The sequence below is a fragment of the Nelumbo nucifera genome, chromosome 1 (genome assembly GCF_055504915.1).
Source record: "Nelumbo nucifera cultivar China Antique chromosome 1, China Antique-T2T, whole genome shotgun sequence".
Taxonomy (NCBI): Eukaryota; Viridiplantae; Streptophyta; class Magnoliopsida; order Proteales; family Nelumbonaceae; genus Nelumbo; species Nelumbo nucifera.
In genome coordinates this window covers 12,289,401-12,317,167 of record NC_142649.1, presented here as the reverse complement: position 1 = coordinate 12,317,167, position 27,767 = coordinate 12,289,401, and the positions used below count along the sequence as shown (strand labels likewise).

Sequence of the window (27,767 nt, the reverse complement as noted above, 5' to 3'; positions counted from 1 at the left end):
ATCAGCCTGAACTAGGGTGCAACTTGGGTGGGCTCAGATTGAGTTTTTGTCAAAATTTAAATGGCCCAGCCCAAAATCCTGAATCAGAACAAGTGTACAGAATACAAGATTTAGAGGGAGTTTCTGTCAAAATTCCCTCTAAATCTCCACCGTTCAGATTGTAATTCAGATTAAAATGCATTAGGCACAATTTGGAAAGAGTATACAAATACAAATATGTACAGAATACAAGATTTAGCACTCTATATATTTGTATTTATACTCCTTCCAAACTGAGCTTTAATGTCTAATAATCCCTCCAATAAAAGTCAATTCAGGCGTTGGGTTTTCTTTCCTTGATGTCCTTAACAGGTTTCTTCTACAAATTTTAGCCAAACTTCCGTTTCCAAATGTCCATTTTAGACTCTTTTTCTCGTCTGGGCTGCACGCAAGTCAATATACGAAATGTTGTTATATCCCCACAACCAAAAGTGATAATATACCTACTTCCTCTGTCATGAGCCTGAGCGTCTGAGCTGCTAAAATGGGTGTTCTTCCAACCGTACCTTGAACATGGATTCACAATCCAGGGGACCGTCTTTCTTCAAACTTCTAACACATAAGAAACAGCCTACTGGAATTGGAATTAGATGGAGAATAAATCATCTTTTTGTGTGAATCTATCACACCAGTTGGTTATTTAGAGTTAGATCCAATGAAGGGTATCAATGGATCGGATTTGGATTGGACACGTTCGAATCAAAACCAATGTGAAAAGGTTAGACCATCCAATAAAACATAATGGTCCAAAACATTTATTGGATTTTACTGGATTCGGTCCATCTGTGATGGATTTATATTAGACTGGGTCGGGTTAAAATAACAAAAGATAAGAATAGGGATGAAAATGGAGGTTTGAGTTGAATGCAATCTGAATTAAAACCAATTTAAACAGATTGAACGGTACAATAAGACACTGAATTGGGCCACTGCAGCCCAAATACTTTTCGGATTGGATTGGATCCGATCTGAACCATCTGTTAATAGACTAACATTCGGTCATAGCCCTAGATCCAAGATCCAACCAATAGCCTTGAAACTAAATATTGAATCATAAACAAAAAGAGGAAATGGTAAACCACATTTGCCTCCCTATGATTAGTATAATGCAACTAACATCAAACTCCAGCAATAATAAAAAACAAATAAATAATATCCCCAAGCCAATTAGACAGTCAAATATACATTTCATCATACCCATACAATCTCTAATACTCGTGTCATGAGGTACTGTTAGCATCAAAAAGAAAGACCAACAGAGGAGAGGTATGCAACCAAACTGAGCCTAAATAGCATTTTGTAGAGTGCAAAACCTAAAGAGTACAAATGTAAATATGTAGAGTGCAAAACCTTATATTTTGTATTTGTACTCTTTTCAAACTAAGCCTTATTTTCAAACCTTCGACATTGGCAAGAGCTTTCTGTCAAATTTTCATACTAAGTTGTTATTTTATTGAACCTGTGAGAATGTTTATGAAGAAAAAAAAAAGGGAAATTTAGAGTTCAGTCCACCTCCGGAATAAAAACCCCAAAAAATTATATGAGATTGCAAAGGCCTGAAGCATTAAAATCCACCTGTAGACTGCAAATACATCAAATTCCTATCTAATTGAAAATTCATAATGGATTTATATTAGATCAGATTGGATTGAACCAGTATTTGATCCATTGATAGAAAATAAGAATACAGGTGTTAATGGATCAGGTATCGGTTGAAACCAATTTGAACAGATTGGACCGATCCAAAATGGTCCAAAGTATTCTTTAGATTGAATTTGACCTAATCCTTCTGTAATGGACTCATGTTGGATCAGATCAGATTGGACCAAATCAATCCAGTCCAATTGACATCCCTACCTAGATGTGTCATGTTACATTTTGACTTGAAGGTTTAGAAATACCTTATAAAAGGTTTTCCACAATACATATTTGTATTACAAATTTACTCTTCCCAAGAAAATGAAAGAGCAAGGGCTATTACCAATTAAGTTTTAAGGGGATCTGGTAATTATTGATTATTGCAGGGTTAATAATACTATAAAGTATTCCAATCCCGTTAAATTCTATAATAAATCAACCACTGGAATACTAGACACATATGCGAATTAGATGCCCTAGTTTATATTAATCAGATACTTATGGTTTTTGTATCTAGTGTTCTTGAAATCTATGATGCCCGAAAGACATGGTACAGGAAAAGTTTTAATCAGTCAAAACTTACTCATGAATTTTCATAAATAACACCTGATTAGCTAAGATATTATATATCTTTTCCATATCATAGTTGAACCCTATATAATACCGAAAAAAAAAAAACTTTAATCAATCAACTAGCATTATAAAAGTGGTAACGATGTGGTTAAATAATATGGCCCAACCAGAGCCCTCGCTACGTGGCCTTTGGCAAAAGGGCATTCTAGGAAACTCACCAACAACCTATGCTTGACCAGCTAGCTTTGGAATCAGCTTCACACATCAGTGGGTTGCTCCATTGGGTTAATCTCAACCCCACATCCTTCATAGGTCGGGGACTAGATAAGGGCGCCCTGTGTGCAGATTCCTTGGCCTGGTCGGGAAAGTCGTCCCCCAATAGGGCTAAAACTCCAGGTAGACCACAATTCTCCTCTTTTCACTATAAATAGCTGGACATGGCAATTAGGGGTTTCAACGATATTTGAAAATCTGATTTTAAATTTAAGATTTAACATAATCGAATCGAACTCGGATATGACTTGATTCGATTTGATAAATATCCAAATTTGACCGATTATTTAATTCTTATATATTATATAAAATATTTAAATTATATACTTTATATAAATATAATATTTATTTTATATATTTATATATTTAATCGGTCGGATTCGGATATGACCTGATTTGATTTGATAAATATCCAAATTCTTGACTTTGTGCCATTTGTAGATATTTACTTGAGCTAATTCACTGCTTGTGCTTGTGGTTAGGGGTGTCAATTGGACTGAATTTGATCCAATTTGATCCAGTCCAATGGGAGTTCATTACAAATGGACTAGGTCCGATCCAATCTAATTAATATTTTGGGCCATTTTGAACCGGTCCAATTCAATGTTTGGACTGTCCAATGTGTTTAAATTTATTTTAACACCTATATTATTTTTATCTTCTATCAATAGACCAGATATTGGCTCAATTCAATATAAATTCATTATGGCCAGGTCCAGTCCAATCCAATCCAATAAATACTTTGGACCCTTAAGTCTGAACTGGTCCAATTTAATATGTCTTATTGTTCAGTCCAATCCATCCAAATTAATTTTGGTTTAGACAGGGTACAATCCAAAACCGATCCATTAACACCCCTACTCATTACTGCTTTTCACAACAAGTTTAATTTGTCTTACAATATTGTTTTATTTATCTTCTTGCTTTTATTTTTTTTTTTTCTGAAGGCACTCTTCTTACTCTTTGTTCTCCTTGGAATTGTAATCCATGCATTTTATAAATGAAACTTTGACTCTTTGGATTAAAAAGAAACTATATCATAAGTTCATAACCGTGGTAAGCAAAAAGTGGGTTTTTTTTTTTTTTGTTCCGACGGCAGCATAGATTTTTTCTACAACTAAATATATTAACTAACATAAAGACCAAAACAATTCAAATAACAAAGCAATTGGGTAGTTACATTAACTCCTGTGAGTAACACGTCTTGGTGGTTTTATAACTAATATTTCTACCTTATTTTGTTGGGTTCGACTATAAGAAAAATAACTGACCAATAAACTGAAATCATAACATTAAGGTGGTTACTTTCCCTATTCTTTTATTAATTTTGGTGGGGCCGGGTAGGGGGGTCAAAGTCATATACAAAACATACTAAAATTTAATAGAAGTCAGAAATCATGTACTAATTAGTTATTGAACCATGGTGACAAATTGACCTAACATGCATCCATAAGAATTTAAGGTAAGACCCACCCATGTCAGTTACAACCCAAAAGGTAAGACCAAGAAAGAATAACAAGTCATACACAGAAGTCTGAAACACACCAGATATCATAGCCTACATGAAGAACAACCTAACTCATAAACCAAGTTCTGATACCAAATATGATCCAACCTAAAGGATCACAAAGTTCAGAATGTACAGCCCTGAGAGAGAGTCCATAAAGGTTAAGAATAAGGGAAAGAATTAGTTAGATTGGCCCAAGTGTTAGGTGTAAGACCAACCTTTAATTTAAAGTTTTAATGGAGGGTCATCAGTTGTTCACGGCTGCAACCCCGCCATTTTGATTAGCTCAACCATGTTACTGGTCTACTCCAATAGTGATCTAGCTAACTTAAGTGCTGAAATAAACATAGAAATCAAACAGTTCCCATCTTCCTCATTATCATGTCTCATGGTACACTAGCATAGAGCAAAACAAGAAAAATTCTCTCTTCTCCTCTTCCTCCTCTTCATTCTTTGTTGTGGAACTGACCCTTCAAAGAAAAACAGTACTGGGCTGTTACATGGCCACTACCCAATTGACCTAATAAAGTCAAAACTTTGAAATCTCTCCAAAGTTCAAACCATTTCTTGTAGCAATGTCAAACTGTCAATGTGGGGAAGGTGGATTGTGGCCAAACCCACTCTCCCGTTTTACTTTCCACATATTATCAATTTGTGAGTTCTGGAACGGATGGATAAAATGAAGGCCTTGTTCCTTACTGAACAGTTTATCAAGATTAGTAAATTAAATTAAATCTGGTTTTCACTTTTCAGCGGTTTTCTCTGCTTTGGAATGGACATTTGGACCCACTTCCTATTCAGATCCTATAAATATCCCAAAATGCTGTAACTTCTCCCATCCCATCAATTCCCATTTCTCTCTGGTACAACCCTCCTCATCTCTATCTCTTTCTCTGAGTTAATATGTTGAAGCCCATAACGTTTCCACTGTCACTTCTCTTCGTCTTCTTCTTCTACCCAGCAGCAGCTGCAAGCTATAACGTGGCCAGTTATGGGGCCAAAGCCAATGGCAAAACTGACTCCTCCGGCGCATTCCTCAAGGCATGGGCTATGGCCTGTGGCTCCGTCGGTCCGGCCGAGATCTATGTGCCACCGGGAAGATATTTACTCAACCAAGCAGTCCGCTTTGGAGGCAAATGCAACAACAGTCGTACCATGATACGTATCGACGGGACCCTCCTGGCCCCATCTGACTACCGTGTCCTCGGTAGCTCTGAACGCTGGATTACCTTCCAGGGCGTCAATGGAGTTTTCATCTATGGAGGGACCCTTGATGGCCAAGGCTCTTCTCTGTGGTCTTGTAAGGCTGCAGGGAAGAGCTGCCCAGTCGGAGCCAGGGTAAGTCAAGTATGAGTTTTGAAAATTTCTTTCTGCGTTTAGATCATCTGATCAAAAACAAAACACAGAATTAATTTTTCTCTGGTGGGTTAATTAATGACAGTTTTTTTCCTTGGAAATCAAAACTGATCGTTCCATTGTAACAGAAAATTAACCAGTGGAGATCGTTAAGGAAATAGGGTTCAATTATTCAAATATATAGATACTGACGATTTTGTTCATCCTCTGTGTGTCTATATATGCAGTCACTGTCCTTTGTGAACTCAAGAAACATTGTGATCAGTGGATTATCATCGATAAACAGCCAACTGTTCCACATTACTATCGGAGGTTGCCACAATGTCCACGTCCGAGGGGTGACGATCACGGCGCCCGGCGACAGCCCGAACACCGACGGCATTCATGTGGAATCATCGAGCCGGGTGGCGATTGTGAGCTCAAGCATGAGGACAGGAGACGACTGTATCTCAATCGGCCCTGCTACAAGGAACGTATGGATAGAGAACATTGCATGTGGACCTGGACACGGCATCAGGTGAGTTGCACCTCAGGCTTTGATGTGTTCAACTTTGAGAGAGATGGAATGCAAGTTTTGACTGAGTGATTCTCTATGGATCCGGTGCTTGGTGCAGCATCGGAAGCCTTGGCTGGTCTCTTAATGAAGCAGGAGTGCAGAACGTGACAGTTAAAACCGTTACTTTTACGGGTACCCAAAATGGGCTGAGGATTAAGACGTGGGGAAGACCCAGCAAAGGATTCGTGAAAGGGGTCCTTTATCAAAATGCCATCATGAAGAATGTCGAAAACCCCATCATAATTGACCAAAATTACTGCCCTCACAACAAAGATTGTCCTGGTCAGGTACGTTCTCATAATAAGGGTATTTTTGGCAAACAAATATTTCTTTGGCACCCACTCCACTATGTTAAACATAGTAATTAATGGTTAGTTGAAAGCTAGTCTGGGCTTGGGCCTGGTTCTCACTATTCACATTTCTCTCTATCAAATCTTGACAGGCTTCAGGAGTAAAAATCAGCAATGTGAGATACAAACACATCCAAGGAACATCAGCTACACAAGTCGCTGTGAAATTTGACTGTAGCACCAAGAATCCGTGTACTGGGATCACATTAGAAGATGTGAAGCTCAGTTATAATGAAAACCAAAAGGCCCAATCATCTTGTGCTAATGTGGGTGGAACAGCTTCCGGTTTGGTTCAACCATCAAGTTGTTTATAGGCAAAATACATATTAATATATAATGTATGTATACATGCATATGTAATACGTGTATGTATATACATACATATATATATATATATATATATATATATTAGAAATATATTTTAGAATTAAAAAAAAAAAAAATAGAAGATATCATATGAAGGAGAGTTTGGTCTGTAGCCAACCCCAATATTTGTTTGTTTTTTTTCAATTTATTCTTTTGTATGCCCTCTATTGTATTTTCACTTTTTCAGGGATTCAAATAGAAGTGTAATAGTCGTAATCTTCTATAGAAATTTTAATACTAATTTATAAAAGAATGATATCCATAATTCCCACGTATTGTTATGGACATGTTGGACCTAGTTTGTATGTATAAATAGACGACTAATGGCTGCTGTCAGTGAGGAGTAAATTTCTGTAAATAGAAGACATATGAACAAATGAAGGGAAGATGAAAGAAAGCATAGTCTGAAATTTTCAAAAAAAATATGATTCTTGTTTAGAGCTGTAAATGGGCCGGCTCTAGCTCGGGACAGAGTGGACCAGTCCTAAACCAATTGAACCAATAATTAAGTCTGACCCGATTACACTTGACATGTATAGATACAAGATAATAACAATTTAGAATTTGTTGAGGTTAATAGCATAACCTCAGCAAATAGTAAATTGTTTATATATTGATGAAATAGTAAGTCGAGCAAGATACAAGCGACCTTTCCGTTTTGAGGCCACTTGGACTGAAGAGAAAAAACTCATTGGATGGTCACAATGGTCCATTTCAAGAAAAAGTTGATGATATAGTGAGAGCGTATAAAGATCAAGGTTTTAAAAACTGAACCAGACCAGTCAGGGGTCTGGTTCTCAGGTCGAACGGTATGACCATTCGAACTGAATAGATGGCTCGTTCTAACAAAAAAAAATTAAAAAATAAAAAATGGCCAAAATCATTAAATGGTTCAAACGGTTCGACCGCCCAAATCAGTGGCTTACTGATCAAATCAACGGTTTTTGGCGAAATAACAGTTTTGGGGTAAAACAGAGCTGGTCACCTAATCGGTTCTCGATTTTTCCAACATGGACCCAGAACTGAAGCAAATCTCCTATTATTTGGACGAAGTAATCTTGATGAAATTGTTCATTTACAATCCACTCTCATACGGTGAAAGGGCCAATCTCTCTCTCTCTCTCTCATGCAGGTAGAACAAAAGCACAATCTCATCTATTCCTAATCACCTTATGTCCACAAGAATTTTTCCCTCTAACGTATGCAAAATTATCACTGGTTTGGAAAAGGGATTTCTGGTGGGGTGTTGCTAAAAACAAAAAAAAAAAAAAAAAAACTATGTAGTTGAGAGGATGATCAACAATGACTAAATTGAAAGAAGAAAGTGGATTAGCAATCTGTGATGTTGCGTTGAGGAATAAATCTCAACTTATGTGATTATGCTGGAGATTTTGTCTTCTAAAAGTTCTTTGTACGTTCCAAATACTTACCAAATGGAACTTCATTCTGGAGGTTAACGTCAATCACGACAAAAGTTCTGGTCGATGAGCTGATTTATTAAAGTATAGGGATGAATTACTTCGACCTGGATTACTATGGCAGCAGGTTTGGTCAGGTTGGGATGTTGAGCTGTTTAATGATCCATGGATCCCCCAATTGACCAATTCAGTGATGTTCGCGTGCTTGATATAGAGAACAGGTCCAGGTCCTCGAGGGTGTCTATGCTGCAACATCTTCTGTCAGAAAATCAAATTAATGCCAATCTTAACGTCCACATTCCACTTGACACATTAGCATCAGCTCTCCTGGAAAGCATCAAATTTTCCTTGGAGCTTCAGCTCTCTGAAGTAGTATTTGAGGGAGATTGTTTAAGTATTGTTCAAGCTCTGTCGGAGGAGAGTTTCATTCCTCCATGGCAAGTCCGCAAGACTTTGGCAGATTGCAGAGCGATGTGTTCTAATCTTCCTTGGAGCTCTAGTGTTTATACCCCTAGATCAGCAAACAAGGTGGCTCACAAGATTGCACGTCGAGCTCTTGTTATTCCCTCCATGTATACTTGGTCCTCAATTCCTTCTATCCTGGACGATTGTATTGCTGATGATATTATGTTGAGCTCTTAATGAATTCGTTTTTTTAGGCTTCAATATATATATATATATATATATATATATATATATATAATCAGTTAAGTGGGTTGGTTCAATGATCAGCTTGGCCCGACCATTGACAGGTCTACTCTTGTTGAGACCCCACATGGTTCACTAAGGTTCAGTTCAGTCAAGTCTCAAGTTTATAAATTGAATGGGATTTTTCAAACCATCAGATGAAATGGTCGTCAGCATTTTGAAGATTATGTTCTTGTTTTGAATGTACAAGTCATGATCATATTCACTGTTATAGCGTGGCAAGACTATCCAATCAAATTCCAAACTTAAATTAATGACTGTTATATTTTCAAATGTATTATATATATATATATATATATATATATATATATATATATATATATATATATAATTTAAAGCTTTCAGGTCAAATCGGGTTTGGGTGGAAGTATTGGAGGATCAGGTTCGGATGGAGCAATGGAGTTCATCAGTCATTCTTGACAAGCGCCACAAAAATCAAGCGGCTAGGGAATTTGGGAAGAGAGGAATTACAAAGTTTTGCAAGAAAGACCTCATTCCTTTAGGGCAGCCATGAATAATCAATCCAAACTTGATGGAGAAGTTTTGGATTCAACAGAATTCAAATCCATTCGATTAAGCATATGGTTAACAACCCTAGCTAGTTTCTAAAAGATCATGTCCATTACCTGTTTTTTGCTCCGTTCACATACATATCCTATGCTGGGCAATAAAGTTATGATTCTGCATTCACATGTTCAGTGATATTTGTTCGGTTAGAATATGTAACAGCTCACATTCTTCAACTAATGCTATTTCATGTATAAATAGAAATTACTGAAATGGGAGACTTCATCTTCATTTTATTAATTCAAGATAATGTCATAGGGTTTCGACATTTGAAGCTACAGTTCAATATTTCTGGGAGAGTGTTGTGTTTCTGCAAATTCAGGGTCCGTTTGGTTTGCAGGAATAGGGGTCTGAAATTGGAATCGGAATGGGCTATTCCGATTCCAACTGTTTGGTTGGGCAGAATTGGAATCTCATTCCCATTCCTACTGGAAGGGCATTCCCCCATTTGAGAGAATGGTCATTCCCTATCCCTTCCTTGGGAATGAAATCCCATCCCTGTTGATTTTAATTCTCATTCTCATTTCAGCTGTATGAACCAAACAGACTATGGGAATGGACCATTCCAATTTCAATTCTGATTTCGATTCTTACTACGAACCAAACGGACCCTCAAATTATAAGCAGAATATAGGAGCACTTCAGTGAGACATGGAAGGAAACCAAAAGACAAAGAAGAAAAATATAGACCAGGTAAAATCATAGCTGAACACTTTGTTTATAATATTCATATTGTTCATTCCCCAAATGTAATGAAATTAAAATAAATATATTTGAAGATGGGAAACAACCTTAATCATGTAGATTTTAAGAATCATAGTCCTAGTTACAACCACTAAGTACACTTATTCGTATTTTGCTGAAATTTTACGAAACTTTGGTTTCAGTTATGGGAACCAAAATCCTATAAGTTTTACATGGATTTATTTTGAATGAAAATTTAGAATCTCTATTCTCTTTAGTTTTGTTCTTCTCTAGCTAGGGATCAGTATTATTCCCAAAGCTAGAACAAACAAAACCCCATTTGGTGACTGTGTCTCTCTTTTCCAGCCAGCTGCTGGTACCCTTTTCTCTGTCTATGTTTCTTTATTTCTTTTTATTTGTATATTTCTTTGTATAAGATCAATAATATGTATGGTAATTTCTATTTTATCTATTCTGTTTCTTCTGAGGAGAGGTCACGGCTCATTTCATCTTTTCTATGTTTTTTTTTTCTTATCTGTGATATAGAATAGGTTATTGTTCAGATTTGTTTCAAGCACCAACATGCAACAGATCTGTTTGAACACCTATTTGCATTTAACAGACATGCAAATAAGAGAACACCCTAAATATGGAATCAGTTCTCTGCTAACAACACAATAGGGATCAAATCTTGCCATTGTAAACCACTTTATTAGAAAACATAGATGAAAAGCACAAGTGGAGGCCAGGTTACGACTTACAACGTTAGCTCTCCATTCCGTTGGCCCTCGATACCAAATTCAGTGCTTTTCATTTTTCTTCTCCATTCCTGCCCAAACCCACTACCCCCTGACTCTTCTCTTCGGCAAGGAAACCGTAGCCCCCCTCCCTCCACCGGTTGCAATCTTCTCCCCAACGGCCAGTGATCTCATCGACGAGAATAGATACCAGTGTCTCCTTCTTCGTCCTTCAGCTCGTCATTATATTTGAACAAACTAACGATAACAGTTGATAACCTGCAGTATTTTTCATACTCTAGACACTTATCTCTTTCATGATTTCTAATGGATTTTTTTTCCTGAGTGCTGGTTGGCAGAAACCGAAATGTCCTCCAATCCAGTTTGAGATACTTTCCATCTCCATTGCCCATTTGCTTTTTATCTCAAAATTTTCTTATACGGTTTCCATCTTCTGGCTATTTGTAATATTATCCTTGTCGGTTAATTGGGTTGTCTTCGTTGAAGATGATTCTAGTAGGATTCTATTGCAAAAGTTCATTATTTATTTTCCTTTTTATTCTTATGTTTTTTAACCAGAGGTTGGCTTCAAAGACTGTTGACTTGGAGAAGGGTTGGAAAGACATGGAGAAAGGGAAAGCCAAACTTAAGGCCATTCTCGAGGATCAATCTGAATCCTCATTTGATTGTGAAGAATTCATAAAGTTATACACGTATCCTTTCATGATTGTTGTGAAATATCCTTTACTTTAATCGGTTGATCAAGAAATCGGTTCACACGTGAGGAATTCCGTTTTTTTTTTTTTTTTACAGCAGATTTCTTGATCAACGATTGATCAATAAACAAATAAGATTGCATAGAAGTCAAGTCACAATGAAATTTTAGAAGGAATCGTCAAGTATGAACTCTTCCGTCATATGACGGTTGTACAGAATGTCAGCGTTGGTCTGGAGATTAATGTTGGTTATCTGTGTCAACTGGAGCAAAATCATTCAGGCGTGGATTGGATGATGGATGACCGTTATTTACATCACAATAATAGTAGCAACAACAATGATTGACCATAATCGGCGTCATTCAAGTATTTTATTGGGTTTGGGAAGAGGTCAGTGAGAATTAAGGCTACGTTGTAAGTTATTACCTGGGTAAATGCAGTTATCTAGATAAGTTTTTCTTGGAAAACATTTATACGGGTAAGTGCATTAACCATGTTTTTATTTCTTAGGTAAATAAGGTAATGACCATTTTAACCATAAAAATCCATTATTAAAAGGGATATTTTTTGCCCCAGTCAAATGTTAGCAACTTTCCCCCTTACGTGAAAAAGTTATTTACCCATATAGGAGATGGATATCACTTATCCAAGAAAATAAGCATTCCCTAACCCTCACATAAATCTGAAAAATGAACATGGGATTCTTGATCAATGAAAACCAAAATCCCATTGATCAACTTCCCCCTTCTCAAAATCCAAAAAAATAGCACCCCCTAAAGGGAATATCATCTCTCTCCGTATCACATATTTAATGCATGCTTCTGTAAAGAAAAATCAAGGAAACAAACATGTAGACTGTGCACGTAATGTAATTCTTGGCCTTTTCTAAATTTTAAGCAAAGATTTGAGTAAAGAAAGACTTCTTTTGATTTGTGATCTTCAAATGGATTGCACTAAATTAGCAGTGGCCAAGATTATCAAACTCCAAAGGATCCATTCTCTATTGCTCTTAGAAATATCAAACCTTGGTTATGACTTTTTCCTCCAATCTCTGAACTCTAAAATTAGTCTCTTTCATAAAATCAGATACAGCGACTCAAATCTAATCCTCTGAAAGCCGCAAGGTTCACTTAGATCTGAACAATCAAGGAAGCAATGCTACCAGCTCTTCACTGCAACTAGGAGACATGAAGAGGTTTGTTTTCTCGTAGATTGGATAACATTCCCTAACGATACCTAATTACAGACCTGCTAATATAGGGGCTCAAAAAAGTTGGAGATTAGAACAAATGCCTTTGCAATGGAAGGACATTTCCGTAAGTATGAGATGATGCAAAGAAATAGATTTTTAGTTGAAGTTTCAGGAGCTTTCTAAGAAGAGCCCAGTTTCAGGAGATGGTGGTAGCAGCTTCCACAAAGAAAGCTAAAGTTGAAAAGTGGTGCTTAAAAAAATTAAAATAAAAGCATAGAATATATATATATATATATATGAGCTTGCCCTTGAATAAAATAAAAAACATCCTTGGGGCTTTCAATTTTCAAAAACCATGGACACATTAATAGGCCTATAAATAAGGTAGGAGAAAGAAATGTCTTGAATACACAAGGGTGGAAAGACATGAGTTTTGACCAATACCATTACACCTGTGCCATGTAAATAAGCCCAAAAAGCACATCGGCTGATACGTATCAATACATTAAACCGAATACGGATTAGTTGAACGCTTTAGCTGTTCAGTGGGCTGTGGACCCAATGACAAAGTTCCACGCCAGTAATAAACTCATGGGCCCCACTGTAAAATATATAGGCCCCATGTATTTAAATACTAGCATGGAACCTTATCATTGGTTCCACAGCCTGCTGAACAGTTAAGGCGTTCAGCTAGACCTTGCTCCTCTAAACCTTGCTTTAATCACAAACACTTCTACAAATACAACCTGCTACACATCTTTTAGGCTTGAAGAAGCCAGCTTTCTTTTACATTAAGTAATACTTACAATCTAATCATACAGTAAGTATCCTATATCGAACTGAAATCAACTATCTTTCATTCTTAGAAAACTGTGTGGCTTGAAGATGCTATCATTTTCATCAAAATTCGCTGAACATGGAAGAAAAGCACAAATACCAGATCAGCAAAACCTCAATGCCGCTTCCAGTTCCTTCTCATCAGCACAGTTATACCCCAAGAGATATGCACGTGCTATCACATAAAAACACAAAAAAGATGAGAAATAAAATTAAAAAAAAAAAAACACTCATCATAAAAATTTGAGAGACAACAAGTTTTTTTTCCTTGGAAATGTTTCTGCAAGTGGATCCATGCAGACGTTAAATCCAGATGTTTCATCTTGGTGAGGCATGGTAAAATCACTCAAAAGACCAGACTGTCAGCAAGTTATGAATACATGGCCTTCTAAGCAATGCTAGAATGTTAACATGTAGTAGTAATTAGGACCAATGTTTTCAACCTGCCGTTCAGCCAGGCAGTAGAACAGTTCAAGCCGTCACCTGGCGTCAACTCCAGTCCAGATAAATCCTACACCTAGAATTCGATCAAAACCCATTTGACCCAGGTGGTTGAACCATGACACTTGACCGGGTAACTGAGTCACTGGTTACAAATACAATTTATATGAGAATTTCCAGAGGTCATCATTCACCTTCAGCACCTTGGGCCACTATATTTTTTCACAAACAATGCTTATTTTGGCCTCAAATCTTAATTATTAGTATAAAAAATAAAAAATATATAGAATATAATTATATATTTTGAATGTGTATAAATAATATTATTATGTATATATTATGTAATTATGCATATTATATATATAACATATTTATTATATTATATATCCATACGATGACGTGTCACAGATTAACCGGCAGCAGCGAATGTGTTCCCAGTTTGGATTTGAATTGAATAAAATTATTATTAAGGGATACTTGAAGTTGCATGTTTTTATTCATTTATAATACCAGATTCATAAAACCTCATTAAGTTTACACTCCAAAGGGCATATAAAAGCAAAGCTCTATAAATAAATAAAACAATGCAATTATGATGAAGGGCCTTAATCCTCTTACCAAATCGGCCAGATCCCATAAATGGTTCTGCTTCATCTGTTACACCACCTTGCTGTTGTTCCTGAATTTTTAATAAAAGACCATAAGATTAATTAAACCAAACGATGCAAGGCATGTATTGCTTTTTTCTGCTTCAAAATTCTCATCCCTATGAAATTCAACTAGATCCTTTCCTCTTGCAATAATGAATGAATACTATGCATCCAATTGAAAGGATATTTACAAAGCATTAAAATAGCATTCCAATCCACCTAGAGGGAGAGCTCTAAATAATACATTCTACCAGAGGCTAAACATGGAAGGGCTTACTACTTGACATAGGAAAAAAGGGAACAAGTATACCAGTTTGTTACAGACTCTAGAAATTCAATGACAATCCATCAATCAGCATGGATGGAATATAATCATTCGACTATTTCTTATCTACCACTAACTCCATCTAAGAGGTGATCCTGAAAACAGGGCAATGAAGAACTCAAAATTATAAAAGGACCCATTGGAAACATTTCCACAAGAACCAGGAGTAAGACCTTAAAAAATATTCTCAATCCTTCACCCTAGGTTTTGTCACAAAGGTGCATACCACCCACTATACAAGAAGTGTCCGGCCACTATGAAGTATGCACCTAGGAGAGCACCTTTAAGAACATTATTCTCAACACACCAACAACTATCACATAAGAAAAAGTAAGACAATGGAGAGGGGAACTGCAAAGGGATGTCAAAAGAAAGGAAATATGAAAAATACCTAAAGGTCATTTTCACATATAATTCAACAAACAAAATGTTAAGTGGGTAGTACCAGAATTGCAAACAAGAAACAGTATGAAACATATTTAGGCCAGGATACACATTACTCACAGCATCTGGTTCCATTTCTGAAGGAGAGAGCATTCTATCAAAACAGTGCCCAGATATTGTACAAACCAGAAGCCCACTGGAGGCATCCAAAACAACTTCTCTGCATGTATCATCACACACTGCAGGAGCAATCAACAAAATGAAACTTGTAAGGCCCAAATTTCATGAATAAAGGACCAACTAGTGTGATGATCTCATAAGAGTAGTTCCTACCATGAACACGACCAGTTTTCTCACAAATGAAAACATCTCCAATTTGATAGTAAGAACATGTTTCCCCAGAACAAGCATGGTCAACAACCACTTCATCTGTCATGCCTTTACTGCTTCTCCACATAGATACTTGATCAGCCACTGTTTTGTCCATAATTATGCGATCATCATTCACCTTCAAATGCAAACAATTCAGAATGGCCTAATCTGAAATAACATGAAGATATACACATAGTTGTCAAGGTATCACTTGGGCAACAAAGCATCTTTGATGTGGCCCATCTGACCTTAATGCCATGACTTGTATCAAAAAAGCCATCCATCTAGGTGACTAGGCAACAGAAATCACAAGATGACACCCTATTGTAATCACAACACACACACACACAAGAACAGAGGTTTTGAGGAGAAAGAAATTGAAATATTGAAATTAATGGAATTAAAATGTTGGCCTTTTTAGATATGATGATTCTCTGTGTTATGAGAGGAAAATTTATGCTATTAGTGAAGTGTTGCTAGTCTTTCAACTTAAACATATGATGATTGGTATATAAAACCAATGAACCTAGAATTCAGTTTCCTTGTCAAATTCTACTACCTAGGTGGCTAGGCACTCCACTGTTTCCCAACATTGCCCATATGTGTTGACAACTATGGATATATATGAAAATTGGAAGACAGAAAAGGCCATCTTGATAGCATCTTCCATGAATATGGCACAAATGCAGGATTGGGCCCTCACCATTCAATGGTTCCTCCAAAAAGATCCCTTAGCCAAACATGCAACCCCAAATTTAGTGATCCTAAACATCTAAGTGCAACTTAACAGTCCCTATAGAAGTTTTTTTTTTGTCAATAACAGAACCTTTTATTAACAAAATTAATAGAAAAGTAAAAAGGAAGCAAAGGGAGAGGTAAACTCTCTTAACCCTCCCCGAGAAACAAAAAAAAAAAAACAGAATTATAACACAGCCCATAACATTTGATCCCTTCCTAGTTCCCACCCCTTGTTTAGCGAGAGCATCCACAAAGGAGTTAGCACATCTCTTTAACCATTGCACCCTATAGAATACATAGTTCAAATAAATATTTCAGATATCAAAAAAATCAAGGTTCTCAATATATCAGTCTCAAATTTGGGCAATCTCAAATGCCATCCATATTCTGTATGGAACTATAGATCCTATATTGTTTAAAAATTAAAAACCAAAATTGTAAATCAGCATTTAGAATTTAAGAACACTTGACTATCAAACTAGAATTTCCTTTTTTCTATCAATAACAGTGCATTTTATTAAAAATTGAGAAAGTACAGAAATAAGGAGCTAAAAAAACTTAACTCCCCAATACATCAAAAGTACATTAAAGTACACCCAACTGAAACCAACTACAAAACAGCCCAAAAAATAGAGTTTTTGTTCACCCCTTGCCTAGCTAAGCCATCTGCCAATGAGTTTGCACTTCTACATCTAACTTCCATGTCCTTACTCAGCCACTTAAATTTCCTCTTTTCATTGTTGTAGTTCCAGAGCTTGGAGTTGTCCTCTTTTAACCAGTTCACTACAATTTCAGAATGACCTTCTATGACCAATTTCTTGAAATGCATGTCTTTGACCCTTTGTACTCCTTCAAGAGCTCCTAATATCTCAGCCCTCAAGGAGTCTCCCACCCCAATTGGGCCACAATACATAGCTAACATATTCCCTTTTTCATCTCTTATCACTCCCCCTATTCCAGAGGGCCCTGGATTGCCCAAACTACTACCATCAAAGTTCAGTTTGATAAACTTGCTTGGTGGAGGGGTCCAACAAGAACTTGAAGCTTTCTTACTTGAAGTTGATTCTGCAATTTCCTTCCAATTTCTTAGCATCACATCAATTGAGAACTCAGCAAACAGCTCCAAAGTTTTTAACCAACGTATTACCCTTATGTGAATAATCTCCAATATTACTTCCAAGTTTCTTTCTTTGTCTAGAAAAATCCACGAATTTCTCTCCTCCCAAACAGTCCAACAAACTGCAGCCCTTACACATCTCCACATAACCTTTGCCCTTTTTGTTGAGCAGTTGGGCATGGAAGTGAATAAGCTTTGCACATTCAAAGGGGGAGTCCACCTGCACCCAAACAAAGAAGTAAACCATTCCCAAATAGCTTTAACAAACTGACAGGAAATTAGTAAATGGTATCCAAACTCACCATCGGATTTACTGAGGACACACCAATGAAGAGACAAACAACTATTGGGTCTTTTTCTTTGAAGTAAATCTCCTGTATTAACTCTTTCCAGAAAGGCTTCCCAACAAAAGCTCCCGACCTTCGGAGGTATAGGTTGACTCCCCACTTCTTTAACAGGGAATGACTGTCCAATAGAAGAAGGTTGTATCAAGGCTTTGAAGAAAGAGGCACAGGTGTAGGAGCCCGAGGGAGTGAGTGTCCAAATTCTATTGTCTTCCTTTGTTGGCTCTAAGAAGATCCCTTCAAGGATGGATAACAAAGCTAAAATACAACCTAATTCTGTGTCCCTTATATCTCTTCTCAACCCCAGGTTCCAACCGAATCCAAAAGGTGAGTTAGAAGGTACAAGGAAGGAGGAAACCGATTCATTTTTAAGGGTAGAGATAGCAAAAATATTTGGAAACTGATCTTTCAAAGGGGAATCCCCAACCCAAACATGTTCCCAAAATTTAATTAGGTTACCTAAGTGCAAGTCATACCTGATCCAAGGAGAGAATACGGGCAAAGTAGCTTGAATAGCTTTCCAAGGGGATGCTCTTGTAGTGCTAGAATCCCAAAGTCCCATCCATTGTCTACCACCCCATGAATACTTTCCACTATCTTTACCCAAAGTTTTTCTTTCTCCAAAGAAAATCTCCATAGCCACTTCCCTAATAATGCTAAGTTTCTATTCCTTATGTTCCCAACTCCCAAACCGCCCTCCTTCTTACTCCTACACACCATCTCCCACCTAACCCTATGGTCCTTCTTCTCCTCCCCTGGCTCCCAAAGAAAATCTCTCATAAGTTTTTCTAATCTGCTAGCCACCCTTACCGGAATCTTAAAGACTGACAAAATATAGACAGGAAGGTTAGCTAATGTGGATCTAATTAAGGTGATTCTCCCTCCAAGAGACATAACTTTTCTTCCATTTCGCAAGTCTCTTTTCAAACCTTTCCATAACTGGAACCCGAAATTCATCTCTCTGAGGATTATCTCCCAATGGCAAACCAAGGTAGTTTAAAGGCCAACTAGATACTTCACACCCCAAAATGTCTGCACACTCATCAACCTCTTCTACCCCCATATTGAATCCAACTATACAACTTTTCTCAGAATTCACTTTCAGATTTGACATTTGCTCGAAAAGTTGTATAGTGAGCTTCAAGTTTCTGATCCTATTGAGATCCCCTCCTTCACAAAAAAGAATTGTGTCATCTGCAAACTAGAATTTCCTTTAACAAGGAAGAGAAACAATTATAGGAGATGGATAGTGGAGAAGAGTGGAAGTGGAGTTATAACACCAATCCAAGAAGAAGAGATCAGCATGAGAAATCAAAAGAGAGGAGAAAAACTTCAAAGGATGACAGCAGAGAAAGGGGAGAAGACAACGTTCAAAGAAAATGAGATTGGCAGTCTGGCCAAGAAGTCTATTTCAGCTGCCGATGCACAAGAACGGGGCAAAGGCTGTGTTTCAAGGGTTACAGTGGGAAGAAGTGATGATGTAAATATAAAGATAACAGATGTCAGCAATCACAGACAGTTAAGCAATCTTGATTTTGTAAAAGAAAGGGGGAACCATAGTGGAGGGGAACAAGAGGAGAAGGAAGATATCGGAAAGGTGGATGAGAGGTTGGTTGGTTACAAAGGTGGATGAAAGGTTGGTTGGTTACAAAGGTGCAGGAGAGGTTGGTTGGTTACAAAGGTGCAGGAGAGGAAGTGAAAACTGGGAGGTAGAGGAGGTGGTCCAAGAGGTGTCAGTGGTTAACGGGAATTTGGAGGAAGGTGAGGTAGCATGTTCTGGTAGAAAGTCGATTTTAATTGGGTTAGAATATCTGCTAATGGCCTGGCTGACGGCCTAGCTAAACAAGGGTCAACCACGGCTGAGTTGTTTTGGACAGCACTGTAATTGTGGACTCTAGCACTTCCTTATTGAGATGCTTGTAATTGTTTACCTTTATAATTTAATGAATGGATTTACGGTTTCCAATAAAAAAATTGCTGATAGAAAGTCAATTAGAGTAGAAGAAAGGAAGGGCAGAATGGAGAACAACATAAAAGGGAGAGGGAGGGAGAAGGTAGTGTTGCAGGAGATGGGAGTGAAAGGAGAAAGGAGGAAGCAAAAATCGAGGACAGAAGCAAGATATTTATAAAAGGAAAAGACAGTATAGAACAAGACAGTTGGAGGATTTTGGTGATCAGGAAGAGGGGGCAGAGGAATAACAAGATCAGGACGAGGAGATAGAGATGGAAGAAACAAATACAATTCAAAGTACAGTTGACTTGGAGACGGTAGTGAATAGGGAGGTAGTGATGAGCAAGATGTTGGGGTTTTTTTTTTCTACGGGGTGAAGAACTTGCAAGGAGTACATTTAAAGAGTCGGAGGATAGGAACAGGGAGATAGAGAAATTGGTACACAATGAGGGTGATCTCAATGCAAGGGAAGAGGAGTCTAAGATGGACTGAAGGCTGCTTAAAATGTTGGAGTGTTTTGGGAGAGGAAGGGAGTTGAGTTTAAGAATTGCAAAAGAATGTGGTGTTGGAGTTGGAAAGGATTAACAAAAGCTCTAAAGAAGAAGTGCAAGAATGTTAGAAGAATCTTAATGCAGTGAAATATTATAAAAGGCATAAACAAAAACAAGCTATTCCTGTTTCAAAAGTGTTTGCCAGGTTGAAAGGAGGTGTGTTTGGAATAGCGCCTAATAAAAAAATGAAGAAAGTTTAAAAAGTGTCAAAGAGGCTTAATGAGGCTCTGACTTTTGCCACTGAAGTATCTGTATAATTTAGTATATTTTCAGTTGGTGGGTGGTGGTTATCAAAGTTGTTGCGGGTGTCAGAGTTAGTAGTGCTGTAATAAAAAGTGATGTTTAGGTTGAAGGGGTGTGGGTGTTCATTTTTTATGGATATGGGTGGAAGTTCTACTGAAAAAGATTGAGTAGAGGTGGTGTCTGTTTTGGGGTTGGTTTATTTTATTGTATTGTTTAAAGTTAATTTTGTATTATGGATCTTTGTTTGATATCTTGGGAAATCTTGGGAGAGTCTGATTGGTTTGAATTTTGGAAGTGGTGTGTTGTTATGTTTTGGGTGTTGGGTTTCTTCTTTGCTCAGGTGACTTCTTGTCACTTTCCTTGTATTCTTCTTTTTGTTTTAATATAAAAAATTTATTTTACTTTCAAAAGAATTGAAAATACAAATTGGAAAATCATTACCCACGTGCAGAGAGAGAGAGGCTCAGTTTTGTGCAAGCTTCCACGGTAGAAACAACTTGGTAGGGAAACCCCCTACCATGTGTGTCACATGTACATCAGAGGAACAAAGCAGCTACTCCTCAACCTCCGACAATTATGTGAACTTTTTTCATGCTAATGCATGGGAAATGAAGTGTCAAACAACACTTTCTAGATCTTTTTACCCTTACTTGTGAGGGAAGAGGAGCTTGGCTTCTCTTGGCTGCCTGCATTTGGATATAATATTCTTTGAACTCAGATGGAGTATTCCTAACAAATTCGACCATGTCCTCCTCATCACGCTGTAAGATAAAAAAATGTTAGCATATTCAACTTAGCAACTGCTAGTAAAAAATGTCAAATGCATCACAAATAATACATTAGACCAGTCCAAGGTCCCAGACACTTACTTTTACTGGCATTTAAATCAATGAATTCTAAAGAATAAATTATGATAATAACTACATTCCACAATTAACTACTCTTTTCAATTTACAAAGCATAACTTTTCTTTTCCACTATTTTATTGTTGGCTACAAATAAAATGATTCCAAAACTTAAATTATACCTGAATATAGAGCTTTTTCCAAGCAAATTGACGTAATTTTTTAGTAGGAGGAGACAGACCCCAGCGCATGCAATACCTATAAAAATTTACAATTGGATACCATGCACATAAGCATATTATACTAATCAGTATAAATCTTCTAGAAAAAATAAGCACTTTTAAAGGAGATCGGCTTCTATCAGGGCAAACCTGTGCCCACACCGTTCTAACAGCCTTTTGCAACCATGCATTGGGAATATATCCCCATGAAATAAAGCACACAAGTACGGAGATATTCTCAATGCAAGGCAGTAAAGGCTGCTCGAACAGGCTTTGCCCTGACTGAAGTCGAACTCCTTTTAAAGATCTTCATCTAGAATGAAAAAAAAAAAAAAAGAAACTGCATCAACTAACACTGCAATAGATAACATTTAAATTCAGCATGAAAGTGGCATTATTCCTGTTAGACATTAGGTAAGTTGCTCCTCTATCTCCATGCCAGTAAGACCACAACAAACATACAGGTAAAACCCAGAAAGACACTGTTTGTGTACTGCTTGCATTCTCAACTTCCATAAGGTATGTTGCTTGTTTGGGTAATAAGGTACTTTTTTTGGAGGACACTTGGATTGGGGACTCTCCCCTTAAAGATAGTTTCCCAATCATTCATTCTCTTTCTTTGAAAAAATTTCAAGTTATTTCTTCTTTTCGTGTCTCTGAGGATTCTTGGGATCTGGGGCTAAGGAGAGGCTTGAGGGACTCAGAAGTGGGATTGGCAGATGATCTGTTTTCTCTTCTCAGTTCAGTCTTCTTGGACCCTTCTTGTCCTGATAGTAGAATTTGGACTGAAACCTTTTCAGGCTGTTTTTCTTGTTCCTCCTTCAATGCTTTGTTGCCCCCTACAAACCTGATTACACCCTTTCCTGTTAAAGAAATCTGGAGTGCTTCGATTCCTCCAAAGGTAAGGGCTTTTTGTTGGGAAGTGGTTCTCCAAAAAATTAATACCTTAGAAGTGCTTGAAAGAAAAAGACCAAGTTGGTGCTTTCTCCACATGTTTGTAGCCTTTGCTTGAGAAATGGTGAGACGGTAAATCATCTATTAATTTCTTGTCCCTTTGTTACTCTTTTATGGGATTGGCTCTCCTCTCTCTTTGATTGCAGGTGGAACTCTCCCTCAAGTGTAGAGGATCTCTTTGACCTTAGCTTCTTCCAACAACCAAAGAAGAAGGGAAGGGTGATGTGGAGAACAACAAGGGCAACCATGCTGTGGGCAGTTTGGGAAGAGATAAACAACAAGATCTTCCAAGGAAAAGAAAAATCAGCTCCTGAACTTAATGAAGGGACCACCATCAAGGCTATACATTGGCTGAAAACTCTAGATTTGTTCAAGGACTACTCTACAGATGACTTGACTAGAGAATGGCGTATAATAGCCGGGTCCTACGTATCTTGTTCTACCTTACAAGTAGCTTGGGCCCCTCCTTTGCAGCGCACTGTGAAATTAAACTTTGACGGCAGGTCTGGGGGGAATCCTGGACCATTGGGAATTGGGGGTGTATTTAGAGATGAGAGAGGAAAAATCTTAGCTATGTACACTGGTCCAATAGGTGTGGGGGGACTCACTTAGAGAAGAAGTGTTGACCCTCCTTCAGGGACTCAGATTGGCTAAGCGATTGGGTATGCAACAACTAGAAGTGGAGGGAGACTCAAAGTTAGTAGTAGGGTGGGTGCAAACAAATAGCAGGGTGGGAGCCAAGTGGAAGAGAAGGAGAAGTCAAGGGGAAGCTAGTTCCGAGGAAGTTTAATGGGGGAGATGAAAAGAAGAGGAAGGCACTGCATTCGAAGGAAAAAGCTTCAAATAATTTGGAAATGAACCAAGTGGAAGTGTTTAATAGGAAAGCCTTTGATATGGAAGCTCTTAAGAAAGGCACAACTTACGAAGGCAAAAAAGGCAATGGACCACATGGGGGGGAAGCTGGGCAACTTGGGTGGGTTTGTTACGGTGCAGCCCAAAGTTGTTCGGCTGGTTAAAAAGGGTGGGCAAACGAGAATAATGGGAATATTAGATGATACTTCTAGCCTTTCATCTCCCCACTTAATAAGAAGGCATTGCGAGGTCTGGGTTTGGCTGGTATTAACAGCTCAACAGAGATTTTCTGGGAGAGGATAAAGAGGAGAATGGAGGGGAAAATGCTACTGGTTTCAGAGAGACGCAGGCTGTTCAGGAAGGAGAAGAGCTTCATCGGTTCGTTGGAAAGATCAGGGAGGCTCAAACTTGCGCACTGTAGGTGGAAGGGAGGGGGGAGTTCCAAAGGGTTTGGAAGAAGTTGAAGGGGAAGAGGAGAGGAGTTTGAGGAAGGGAGTAGGTGACAGTGAGGTTTGTTTGCAGAAGAAGAAGAGCATGGATATGGTAAAGAAGAGAAGGAGATGGAAGGAAACAAGAGAAAGAAGGTTAATAGAGCAAAGATGTTCCATAGAAGGAGAAAATATAGAACGAAGCCCCTCGAGGGCGTTTTAGAGAGGGAAAATGAAGAGGAGAGGCGGCACCTCATGCATTTAAAGGGATTTTCTTGTATCCAATCATTATTTTAATGGAAATGAATTTATTTATCAAAAAAAGAATGAAGAGGAGGATGAGGAGATTATAGTGGACGAGACTCATGAAGTTAGAAGGAAAGCCAATCTGGAAGAGGTTATTTACAAAGAAATCAAGGTAAGTAAGAGCCTGGGACTGTTTTTCTTGGGTGGAGAGGATTTTGCAATGAAAGCATTTAAGTGGAAGAAAATTCAAGTGAGATCCTGAAAAACAGCGAGAAGGAAGCTTTAAGTCCCATTGAAGACTCTCTAAAGGCAGAGGGGGAGAAAAGTGACAGATTCTAGAGTGAAACAAGGACCAAGCAACAGAAGGGAGATGATTTGGTTGCGGAACAGGTATTTGAGAAGAATGCAGTATTCGAGCTTGAAAGGATTAATGATCTTAATGGAAAAAAGGAAGAACTGTGAAGGTCATCCCGATGCAGTTAAAAGATTTAGACAACAGATGTTTGTAGATCCGTGCTAGTCTCAAAGGCGTTTGATAGATTGGAAGGGGTTTCACTTGTGATTGGAATAAACAAGAGGGTTAAGAAGAATATAAGGCTTGTCAAGAAAGAGAGAGAGAAATTTTAGTTCAATTTCAGAAGGGTGGGATAGGCCTTACTTGCTTTGTAAAGGTTTCTTGGGCGGGATTTTGTTAGATTGCTATCTAAGGGTAGTGAGAGGTTAGTGGGGGTGGGCTAAATTAAGGGTCTTGATCTTTCTTGTTGATTTTTGGGTTTTATTTTAGTTTCAAGGTTGCTTGAGTATCTCGGGTTGTTGCTTTTTTTAGTTGTTGGGTGATTTCTTATCACCTCTTTGTATTCTTCTCTAAGCTATTTGTATCTTAATAAATTTTCTTGTTCATTTATCTTCAAAAAATAGAAATTGGTCCTACGTCAAAAGGACAGGCTGCAAGCAAGCACTAGATGATCCACCACATCCACATTTTCTTAGCAACAAAAAATAAAAAAGCTGTTCCACATTCAGTTGCATGGTTTCCTTGCAAATTTCAAAATCACTTGTCAAATTATTTCCAACTTATGCATACCCACTGAAATTAGTTTATATTCCTTCCAATAGACTTATCACTCACCATCAGATTCCCTCTTGTCATACATTATTGCAAATCAAAGGCAGAACACAGAAGAAATATAAATGCTATTTATTAAGAAGAATTAACTCAGCCAAAATGAAAGGGACATCCTTTTCCACGCTAGTGTTTTAACTCACAGGCAAGGCTTATTTTTTGTGGTGTACCTAACCTGACTTGGCACTGTGTTTTGATAAATTAACCTTGAATTTTGTGTAGAATAGTTGAATTATTATATTGTAGATTGTGCCTACTATATTTGGACTTTAAAGAGAGTAGGCCATAAAGGACTTAAATATCAAGCTTACTTGGATCAGATTCAGAGTGGAACCAACTACATCTGATTTCTGATAATTGAAACTTTATATCTGAGTCCAGTCCAGAATCTGATATGTCTGTTTCAGATTTAATTTATCTAAATATAAATATTGAATTTACTAATTATGCATTTTATAATGATTATATAATCACCATCATCTAAGCCTCATCCCAACTATATGAGGTCAGCAGTCAGCTGCATGAATCCTGTTTCACCATTCCATTCTGTTTAATGCCATATCTATTGTTAAATTATGAGCACTTAAATCATCTTGCTACTTCAACCGATGTCCTATTTGGTCTGCCCCTAGTCCTTTTAGCTTGTCACTGATTGCTTTTTCTTATAGGTGCTTGCATGGTCTTCGATGCACATGACCAAATATATAACATAAATTTTAATTGGACCTGGATCTTTTAATCTTTATCAGATCAAATGGGGTCAATCCGCATCCAACTCAATTATTAAACAGATACAGGTTCTAGGATCTGAATCCAAATTTCAGACTTTCAGAATACATTGACAGCCCCACTTAAACATACAAGGACACACACTTCATTTTAATAATACTATGCTTTAACCAATTAAACTAATAGACTTTAAAATATTTTGTTTCTTTCTGAATTGGATTTGCATATTCTTGAATATTAAGGCTTTTTTACTTGTTTCTCAAAAAGTGGTGCCTCAGTTTGTTTAAGGTGTATATCATGCCTTCCCCTTCTCGCTTTTAAATCATTGTTCCAAATCACAAAATCAAACCAAGTTGTACAGTATTTATTACTTTAAATAGACAAATAAAAATCTGACTCGAAAAAAAAAACGACATGATGCACTTAGGAAGAAGATGATGTACTCACAAGCGACGCCATAGACTTTCATCAGATGCCGCATGGTTCAGAAATCTACAAACCAGAGAACATGCTACGAGATCCTGCAATGATACAACAAAATTAGGTTACCTTAATGTTAATAGAATAATACAATAACAACAACCACCATATGGAATTGACCTAAAAAAATCTGACATTTGGTTCTTCTGGAACCTGAACGTTTTCAGTATAAATTACAAATCAAACTCAGAAACCCTAACCTCTGAAGAAAGGAACTTGAGGATGTTGTGGAAAAGCTCTGGAGGGATCTTGCTGAAAATCCCCGTCTCAATCCGTCTGGAGATTTGGCTGCTCCCTCTCCCAGTTTGAGAAGTTCCCTCATTGTCAAGGCGCAATCTCTTCGCTAGGGGTTCTGTTTTCTTTTCTTCCTGCAAAAAAAAAAAAAAACGAACAGCCGTCTAAAAAACAAAGCATAGCCAATCTAAAGGACTCAGAATTCGTTCCACCTCAGATATACAGCATAAGGGAAGAAGCAAAACCATAGCATAGTCAGCAATTAGTAGTAATTACAACCATAAACAGGCATCCTCAACCAAAACCCCCATCAATCTGATATGGTCTAACAAAACATTCAGTCGATTCAAAAAAGAAAGGAAGAAGAAGTATCAAACCTCGTCAGAGACCTCGGAGAGGACCTCCGATTCGAGAAAGTGAGCCAAGGATTCATTCTCATCGTCTGATGCAGTCATGGCGAAAGCCACAACAACAGTAAAAAGTAGAAACCAAGTGCTAATGAAGTCTAGAGCAAAAGTTTCGGGAATTGCGAATCGAATGGTGTAGTCGGTTCAGCCGTAGACGCCACCATCGGCGACAAGATGAGCACGACCGTCCAGTCCAAGACCAAGGCAACGCCACCTTCAGACCTTCTGAGATAAGCCCATGATCGCGTGAGGAATCTCGATTCTCGAGGGTCAGATTGTGGGATTTTCCTTTGTGATTGAAAAATATCTCTTATGATTCCAATCCAACGGTTTAATCTCGAGTGAAACTGCTTTGGTCTGTTTTATCAACGTCTAAAACAAAAGATTCCAATCCTACGAAAACAATCTCAACATTAACCCGGCAAAATTGGACCGCCCGGTTAACCCACGGAAGCCGGTTAGCAAGGATCTAAATACTAGGGGAAGGATATTGTGCAACGTGGCGAAATAAAATCCTGCCACGTGGAAGAATTTTAGCCTATAAATAGTGAGAATCTTCTCTCTCGCATCTGAATGAAGAGTACAGTAGTCCCAATAGATTCTGATTCTATGTTA

The 27,767-nt window shown here is 37.7% G+C and overlaps 2 protein-coding genes across 3 annotated transcripts; one reads left to right on the top strand and one right to left on the bottom strand.

The window, feature by feature from the left end:
* The first annotated feature begins 4,885 nt into the window (after positions 1-4,885).
* On the top strand, positions 4,886-6,842 carry LOC104610334 (polygalacturonase-like). The gene is made up of 4 exons (XM_010276896.3): positions 4,886-5,368; positions 5,614-5,903; positions 6,001-6,229; positions 6,385-6,842. Exons 1-4 carry the CDS (start codon positions 4,934-4,936, stop codon positions 6,604-6,606), a joined length of 1,176 nt encoding a protein of 391 aa, XP_010275198.1. The 5' UTR covers positions 4,886-4,933; the 3' UTR covers positions 6,607-6,842.
* Positions 6,843-13,065: 6,223 nt separating this feature from the next.
* LOC104610293 (F-box protein SKIP31-like) lies at positions 13,066-27,421 on the bottom strand. 2 transcript variants are annotated; one of them, XM_010276840.3, is made up of 9 exons: positions 27,123-27,419; positions 26,712-26,879; positions 26,479-26,552; positions 21,661-21,736; positions 21,284-21,394; positions 15,651-15,825; positions 15,438-15,556; positions 14,577-14,637; positions 13,066-13,692 (listed from the first exon to the last, which is right to left on the bottom strand). In XM_010276840.3, exons 1-9 carry the CDS (start codon positions 27,198-27,200, stop codon positions 13,622-13,624), a joined length of 933 nt encoding a protein of 310 aa, XP_010275142.1. In that variant the 5' UTR covers positions 27,201-27,419; the 3' UTR covers positions 13,066-13,621. The 2 variants fall into 2 exon arrangements, with proteins under 2 accessions (XP_010275142.1, XP_010275143.1); XM_010276841.3 differs by lacking the exon at positions 21,284-21,394 and having other exon boundaries at positions 27,123-27,421.
* Between the last annotated feature and the right edge of the window lie 346 nt (positions 27,422-27,767).

What these genes read in the sequence shown, in the direction of transcription:
- LOC104610334 (XM_010276896.3), top strand. Translation starts at nt 4,934, where the DNA reads ATGTTGAAGCCCATAACGTTTCCACTGTCACTTCTCTTCGTCTTCTTC. An exon ending in GCTGCCCAGTCGGAGCCAGG is followed by an intron (nt 5,369 to 5,613) that starts GTAAGTCAAGTA and finishes CTATATATGCAG; the next exon opens with TCACTGTCCTTTGTGAACTC. An exon ending in GGACCTGGACACGGCATCAG is followed by an intron (nt 5,904 to 6,000) that starts GTGAGTTGCACC and finishes TGCTTGGTGCAG; the next exon opens with CATCGGAAGCCTTGGCTGGT.
- LOC104610293 (XM_010276840.3), bottom strand. Translation starts at nt 27,200, where the DNA reads ATGACTGCATCAGACGATGAGAATGAATCCTTGGCTCACTTTCTCGAA. An exon ending in TCTCCGAGGTCTCTGACGAG is followed by an intron (nt 26,880 to 27,122) that starts GTTTGATACTTC and finishes TTTTTTTTGCAG; the next exon opens with GAAGAAAAGAAAACAGAACC. An exon ending in CAGAAATGGAACCAGATGCT is followed by an intron (nt 14,638 to 15,437) that starts GTGAGTAATGTG and finishes TTAAAAATTCAG; the next exon opens with GAACAACAGCAAGGTGGTGT.